The 8,077-nt window shown below is 43.1% G+C and overlaps 1 protein-coding gene across 1 annotated transcript; it reads right to left on the reverse strand.

Moving 5' to 3' along the window:
• Positions 1 to 989: 989 nt before the first annotated feature.
• On the reverse strand, positions 990 to 7,411 carry LOC103521471 (the record flags this gene model as incomplete). The annotated part of the gene is made up of 6 exons (XM_026832145.1): positions 990 to 1,464; positions 1,980 to 2,044; positions 2,849 to 2,856; positions 4,655 to 4,922; positions 6,598 to 6,768; positions 7,387 to 7,411. Coding segments are annotated over 6 exons (809 nt in total), but the record flags the coding sequence as incomplete, so codon positions are not given.
• Between the last annotated feature and the right edge of the window lie 666 nt (positions 7,412 to 8,077).

The following is an 8,077-nucleotide window of genomic DNA, read 5'->3' on the forward strand; positions in this document are numbered from 1 at the left end:
TGGTGAGAGGACACAACCCAGTATGTTTAACCAAACCCACGTCATCCCTGTGGTGACATTGTTTACCCAGCCCTCCTCCTCATTCCTATATTACCCCCCTGAGACAACGTTTACCCATCCCTCATTCCCAACGTTTTAGGTACTCCTAAGAAATGGTTCACCCCCTAAACAATGGACATTACTGTACTTAGAAAGAAAAGCCCGCTTGAAAAACCAGAAAGGGATTGAGGTACCCTACTAATTCCTATCCTTTACCCCCTGAGACAACGTTTACCCATCCCTCATTCCCAACGTTTAGGTCCTCCTAAGAAATCCCTATATAGCACTGGGCATCACTGTACCGAAATAGAAAAATCCACTTAGAAAACTAGAAAGGCATTGGTACCCTACTAATTCCTGAGATTAAGAGATCGTTTGCCCAACCCTCATTTCTAACGTTTAGGTACCCTCAAGGGAGAGTCGTTTACCATTCCCTCATCTCCCGTACCCACTTGTCGTGAGTTTCATCCGATTTTTTTCCCCCGAATGTCCCACTGCACACGACACGATTTTTTTCCGAACGACAGGTGGGAACGGGCTCTTATACTGGACATCATTGAACTATGAAAGGTGCGGTGAAGTATCCTAATATGAAAGGTGGTGTAATTCGCGGGGGAGAATGACTTTGGAATAAACTTGAATAAATGGAATAACTCTTCAGATTTTTTTTTTTTTTTTTTTTTTTTTTTTTAAGGAAACCTAGAAGAAAAGGAGGAATAAGGTTGGAACTTAGTATAACAAACTCGTCTCTTCTAGTGGTTCAGAGAACTGTCGACATCATCCCCAAATTCCCTATACGGCCGTTTTTTCTCGGCTTGTGTACCTATTTTACTTGTGTTGAGCATACCCTACCAAATTTCATCAAAATTGGACAAACCGTACTATCTAAAGGAAAAATTGTCGAGTTAAAGCTCACTTAACCGTCCTAAACCCGTCCAAATTGTCTTCCCCCTCGGGGCCGTATTTTAGGGGGGGTGAGGGGGTCCGGCGCCTCCCCCCTTGAGCTATATTTTTCTCCTTTAACACAGGCCAGACTCTGAAAATTTGGAACCTCCCCTCCGGTCCATAGTGTTGGGACTCTCGGCCCCTCCCCTCGCCAAAATCCTGGATACGGTCCTGCCCATTTATCTCAGCACACCGCGTTCACACGGTCTCACTTACCACACAGCATGACGATCGGCAGAAAGCTGCCCATGGCGAGGTAGGTCGCGTTCCGCTCCGAGTCGGTCACGCACGACACGACAAACCCGAAGCACATGCCGCACAGGCCGGTCAGACACGTCAGTAGGATGACCAACAGCACGTCACCGTGGTTGGTGATGTGGAAGACCAGCAGGGCCATGACGATGACCATCACCGACTGGAATACCATGATGAGGAACTGACAGATGACGTGCGCCAGGAGGATTTCGATACCCGTCACGCCTGCGAGGAAGAAAAGGGTAATAGAAAGTCGTGTAAAGAAAAGAATTTACAAAAGGAAACAAACACTCGGACAGCCGTTAACACCCGAAAACACGGTAGAGGAAATGGTAAAGAGTAAAGAAGGATGGGAAACAATAGAGAAAACCGTTCGAGATATAATGAAAATTAAAGAAAAAGATGGAAGGAATATAGAGAGTCTACCTTGGGCCGCGAAGTAATATTAACCTTGATCCTGGGGCCCTAAGGTTGAAAAAGGTTGGGTTTTTAGTGGGTAGGGCTCACTAATATCGAGACATAAATCCCACACTCCCCATATCAAAGGTTGTGGCATTTGAAATGGTCTTTCTAAGGTTTTTCGACCTCTAAAAAACTAATATCGAGACATAAATCCCACACTCCCAATATCAAAGGTTTTGGCATTTGAAATGGGGGGTCTTTCTAAGATTTTTCGACCTCTAAAAAATCAGATAAAGATCAAATCAAGATAAATATTGAATCACGCAGGCAACACTCACCCGAGACAAGTCCTCGTTCCAGGATGCCCTCGTTTCTTTCAATTAACATGGCTCCCGACGTCAACCTCATAATGGGATAGTATATGAACTCACAGCTTTTCTCTGGAATAAACTTGTGTGCGGACTCTTTAGAGGTGCTGCAGGTGAATTTCAGAGAAACTGAGGAGGGTGGAATATACCAGTGAGGTTACTTCTAGGTTCCATCAAGGCCCTAGGATAGCAGATCTATCAAACCCCTCATTAGACCCCTTCACTTTGGGGGACCTGAGCTAGCTCGATTGAAATTAGAGAGTAGAATAGAATATTGTTGGATTTCACCAATATTTTTCAGCCTCTCGGAGGCCTGTTAAGCTAACAGCTGTTAAGTTAAATTTGATTTCTATGATGGGCTTAATAGAGCTGTTAAAGCTAACAGATGCTCCACATTTTTGGAGTCCACCCCACAGTAAAAGAGCAAAAAAGAAGCCCGATGGGGCCCACCCAAAAAGCTTCGCGGGTGGTAAAAATGGTATGGCGGCAGTGGCGTAGCGTGTATGTATGGCGTGTATGGCGGCCATACAACTCAAATGTTCACTCTAATGCCTATAAATATTAATGGCATGTACCTACAACTGTGATGGGACTTGGTAGACTTGTGCATGAGCCCCTCAAGGCCCTACACTTGAATTTAGACCACGCTACGCCACTGTATGGCGGGCCACTAGCTGGAAATCGCTGCCCTATAAGGACAAGGAGTTGGGAAGAAAGTATCGGACTCACTGAGTAGTTCTTTTACAAGTCGCTCACTCTTTAGTTTTTATACATCTCTAGTTGAAAGGTCATCGCATAGGTATAAGGTGTGACTCGATCAATAAAATGGAAATACCTACCTATCTTCCTGGTCAAAGACGAAGTAAAATAATAGGTATCATGCATTTTAGTGTCCTAATTTTTCGGACATCCCAAGTGCATGTGTGAATGCAGGTTATTACTTAGGTAACGGCCAGGACCGTGTTCAGGAAATTCAAACAGTGATATAACCAAAATAAGAGAGTTCAAACAGTGATATAACCAAAATAAGAGCCTTAGGCCTTAGGGTTTAAAAATAAGAGAAAGGAACAAAAGTAGTAAGGGAATAAAATAAGGGAAAGGAAACTAAAGTAAAGGAACAAAATAAGAGTCTAAGGGGGGCGGCCCCCTGCCCCCAATAAATTCAGCCCTGGTAAGAGCCATCACCATCGCGTGATGATGACAAACACTAATGAGGAAAATAATAAGGATGTCAGGATAAAAATTGGAAATAAGGCAGGAAAATAAGAAGGATGGTAGGAAAAGGAATTATAATGTAAATGAAATAGGGGAATTAGGTGACATAGAGGTAAATTAAGCAAGTAAATTAGATGTTCATTTCCCTGAGGAAGTTTCGATGTTAGTTGGTCAAGGGCTGCATATAATCAGAAGGACACTTATCCGTTCAGGATAAAATCCACCTCTGGCGGAAATCGAACCCGTGACCTAGCGCTTACCAAGCAGACGCGCTACCAAACAAGCTAACTAGGCAAAGCCAGATTTGAACTGCAATGGGTGCTAAGTTAGATTTTCATAGAGGCTAGATCAGTGCTTCTCAAACTTGGAGTCTTGAGAGGAGTGCCGCGGTTGCGACAATTTTGAGAAGCACTGGGGCTAGATCGTCAACTGACTGTTCTAAGCTGACAGTCTAAATAAAGCAAAAAGCACTACTTATAGGTACTTATCAACATACCATATGGGCTTGTCTGGTTTCGTCGATGTAATGAGTGGTGATGATAACTGTCGTGTTTTGATCCTTGGTAATGTGAACCAGAGATCAGGTCTACCTGATGGTGTGTGTATGCTTATCACTCTCATCAAGTATCAGGTAGACCTGACAGATGGACCTTTTCAGTCGTACCTGTTAGGTCTATCTGATAGTGTGTGTGCTCATCAGGTATACCTGATCAGGTGTACCTGTCACGTCTATCTGATAGTGAGTGGCTGGTCTTAGAAAGAAGAAGTTGGACCGGCACTGTTGAATTGATGGGTGCTCTTCAGTGGTGTGGGGTGAGCTTCATTTACAGAGGGAAGAAGCCGTCACGTTTGAAATAGCATGTGCCCTGCCTCCTCGGAAAAAATACTCACTTTTCGAATTAACGCTAAAAAACATTCCTGGTCCGCCACTGGTCCGTGAACATTTTTATTAAGAGGGACAATCACCTAAGGCAGGGGTTCTCAACCTTTTAATAAACACGTACCACTTGAAATTTTCAGAGATTTTGACGTACCACCTTATATTTATATATAATAATAGATTTTATGGAGCCTTGTTAGGACATGAAAGTTCAAAATGAGGTTGTGTGGATTGGAAGACATCACATGTTTTGAGGCTCACTCCATTTGTCAAGTTTTACTTTCCCTTGCCCTTGAGATAAATTTATCTTTTTTTTTTAAGAGGTTTGATAATGGGAACTGTAACTGCTAAGGTCTTATCGTCCTGAAATCGAAGAGAGAAGGAAGACAGGATAGGAGAAAACCAGCCGTTCAGAGAACGAACCCTATCCCTTCAGGATAAAATCCGCCCCTGGCAGGAATCGAACCCCGGATTGTGTAATAATAATACAAGCTAACTAGCCAGCCTAGTTAGCTTGGTTGGTAGCGCGTCTGCTTTGCAAGCGCTAGGCCGTGGGTTCGATTACCGCCAGGGGCGGCTTCGTTCTTTCAAAAATATGGATACTCACTATTTTCTGGTTCTTCGCCTTGACATACTTCAAATACTTGCAGCTGAGGAAGGCCAGTTCACATTTCGTTTCCTTCTCATAGATGGCGCAATCGTTGATGTTGGATTCGTAATTGACAACGGCCAAATGGAGGCCGACTGGATCGTGGCCGATAGAGAGACAGAACAGGATGATCTGGGCCACGGGGAGACCGATGATGAAACACATGACGCTGTGGAACGGAGGTTAGGGTCAAATTGTAAAACAGGGTTATTTTGATGTTAACAAAAAAAAAAAGTCAACACGCAACTGGTACAAACTATGCAAAACAATGTAGGTAAAGGTGTGTCCACACATAGTCGACCAGCCATCGATCGATGTCGACTGACACGTCCACGTGTTCCAGAATTTGATGCACCAGAAGTTAACCCTTTCGGGAACATGATGTGGTTTAACTTATTTAACCCTTTTCACCAGAGCCTTCATATGATTGGATTGGATGAATTTGAAGTGGTCGGTGAATCTGGTCCTCACTTGTTCTTCTGGGGGAAGGTCCAAGGGGAGCTCTTTCTGGAAATTAATGAGACAGGTTGAGGTTAGGAGGTGGCTTTTTGTTTGTTTGTTTCTTTTTTTATTTTCTTTATTTAAATAATACATAATATCAATTTATACTAATACAGGAGGATCCTTCCTAAGCCAATAATGCTTCTAAGAAGGCTTTGAGGCGAAAGCCGGAAGGTGCCCCTTTCCATCGCCCACCAGGGGTGGATGAAGGGACTACTTAAAGAAGGTGTGGATTTCTGGCTTTGCAATCAAATGTTAGACAGCTACCTGTGGGGCACATTCCCAGAAATGGAATTGCCTCTGGGGCATATTCCCAGGTACCTACAGGTAGGTAACTTAGGTGACATTCAAAGGCGACACGGACCGTCTCCTTTTTAGGATTTTGCAACAGTGCCCTTTCAAGTACTGTTTCCAGACGTCTTCAATGTTTTAATTTCACCAATTCACTCTATACAGATTTTACAAATAAAGTAGATTAAAGCACATGAAACCAATTTTATTTACAAAGGAATGAACTACTTTTTTTTACAATGTAAGAAGTGAAAGAACTTTTAAGATGAAAAGGTGCGATAAAGTCTCTGAATTTAACCTTGAAAGCATACTTACCCATAGCTTATCTGAAGAGTAGATACTTACCCATACCTGTAGATATGAGAATATCCAAGAATAGAACGTGCGACCAAAGCAAGCTCCAACTCTGTTGGGGATTTTGGCACTTTGGTGATTCCACTTACCCCAGGGCAGCAGAGGCAATGAGCAAATTTTAAGGGAAGAGGCAGGGACACACGCTTTTGGCGGGAAAGCATTTGGCAAGCAGTGAAGTGGTGTAAGCAGATTTTTTTTTTTTTCATTTTTTATCCATAGAAGGAAGAAGTCTTTTCTGTCCGCACGTAAGCTTATCCTTAGGCCAGCCACTCACTATCAGGTAGACCTGACGACCTAGATTTTCTTCGTAAGTCCACTATGTTTAGGACACACCTTAAGAGCTACATCCCACAATGCCGTGTCTTGACCCATGGTTTGGCTAAAGGTTTTGCACACGGAGCTGAAAGGTTCAGAAAAACGAATTCCTAAATGTGGAGGTGATACGACAGTTTCTGAACCATTGTCGTCCGACATTTTCAACACCAGTGTGGACCCTGCCTAAGATTACTCAGTAGCTCAGTACTCACCCCACATTCCGCCACATCCAGAGGAAGTTTTTCCACACCAGAGCCTTCATATGATTGGACTGAATGAATTTGAAATGGTGCCAGCCAGTGACACACTATACTCTCACGTCACGTGAGCTCAGGTGACGTGATAGCAGTGTGTTTCCACCTTTTAGTAGTAAAGTTACTCACCCCACATTCCTCCACATCCAGAGGAAGTTCTTCCAAACCAGAGCCTTCATATGATTGGACTGGATGAATTTGAAATGGTCGGTGAATCTGGTCCTCACTTGTTCTTCTGGGGGAAGGTCCAAGGGGAGCTCTTTCTGGAAATTAATGAGACAGGTTGTGGTTAGGAGGTGGCTTTATGTTTGTTTGTTTCTTTTTTTATTTTCTTTATTTAAATAATACATAATATCAATTTATACAAATACATACTTATACAAATACAATACAAATACAGGAGGATCCTTCCTAAGCCAATAATGCTTCTAAGAAGGCTTTGAGGCGAAAGCCGGAAGGTTCCCCTTTCAATCGCCCACCAGGGGTGGATGAAGGGACTACTTAAAGAAGGTGTGGATTTCTGGCTTTGCAATCAAAGATTAGAGCGCCACCTGTGGCCTGTGGGGTACATTCCCAGAAATGGAATTGCCTCTGGGGCATATTTCCAGGTACCTACAGGTAGGTAACTAGGAACCTTGAGTTGAAGTTTACATTCAAACCTTCTCCTTTTTAGGATTTTGTAACAGTGCCCCTTCAAGTACTGTTTCCAGACGTCTTCAATGTTTTAATTTCACCAATTCACTCTATACAGATTTTACAAATAAAGTAGATTAAAGCACATGAAACCAATTTTATTTACAAAGGAATGAACTACTTTTTTTACAATGTAAGAAGTGAATGATAGGTACAAACTTTTAAGATGAAAAGGTGCGATAAAGTTTCTCAATTTAAACATGACTTCCTTGAAAGCATACTTACCCAGAGCCTATTTGAAGAGCCTTACCTGTAGATATGAGAATATCCAAGAATAGAATGTGCGACCAAAGCAAGCTCCAACTCTGTTGGGGATTTTGGCACTTTGGTGATTCCACTTACCCCAGGGCAGCAAATTTTAGGGGAAGAGGCAGGGACACACGCTTTTGGCGGGAAAGCATTTGGCAAGCAGTGAAGTGGTGTAAGCAGATTTTTTTTTCTTTTTTTATCCATAGAAGGAAGAAGTCTTTTCTGTCCGCACGTAAGCTTATCCTTAGGCCAGCCACTCACTATCAGGTAGACCTGACGACAGGTACACCTTGTCAGGTCTACCTGATTGTGTGTGTATGCTTATCACTCTCATCAAGTATCAGGTAGACCTGACAGACGGACCTTTTCAGTCGTACCTGTTAGGTCTATCTGATAGTGTGTGTGCTGGTCAGGTATACCGTATACCTGATCAGGTGTACCTGTCACGTCTATCTGATAGTGAGTGGCTGGCCTTAGAAAGAAGAAGTTGAACCGGCACTGTTGAATTGATGAGTGCTCTTCAGTGGTGTGGGGGTGAGCTTCATTTACAGAGGGAAGAAGCCGTCACTTTTGAAATAGCATGTGCCCTGCCTCCTCGGAAAAAATACTCACTTTTCGAATTAACGCTAAAAAACATTCCTGGTCCGCCACTGGTCCCTGGCAGACC

Source organism: Diaphorina citri, unplaced genomic scaffold (genome assembly GCF_000475195.1).
Source record: "Diaphorina citri unplaced genomic scaffold, Diaci psyllid genome assembly version 1.1 scaffold5307, whole genome shotgun sequence".
Classification (NCBI taxonomy): domain Eukaryota; kingdom Metazoa; phylum Arthropoda; class Insecta; order Hemiptera; family Psyllidae; genus Diaphorina; species Diaphorina citri.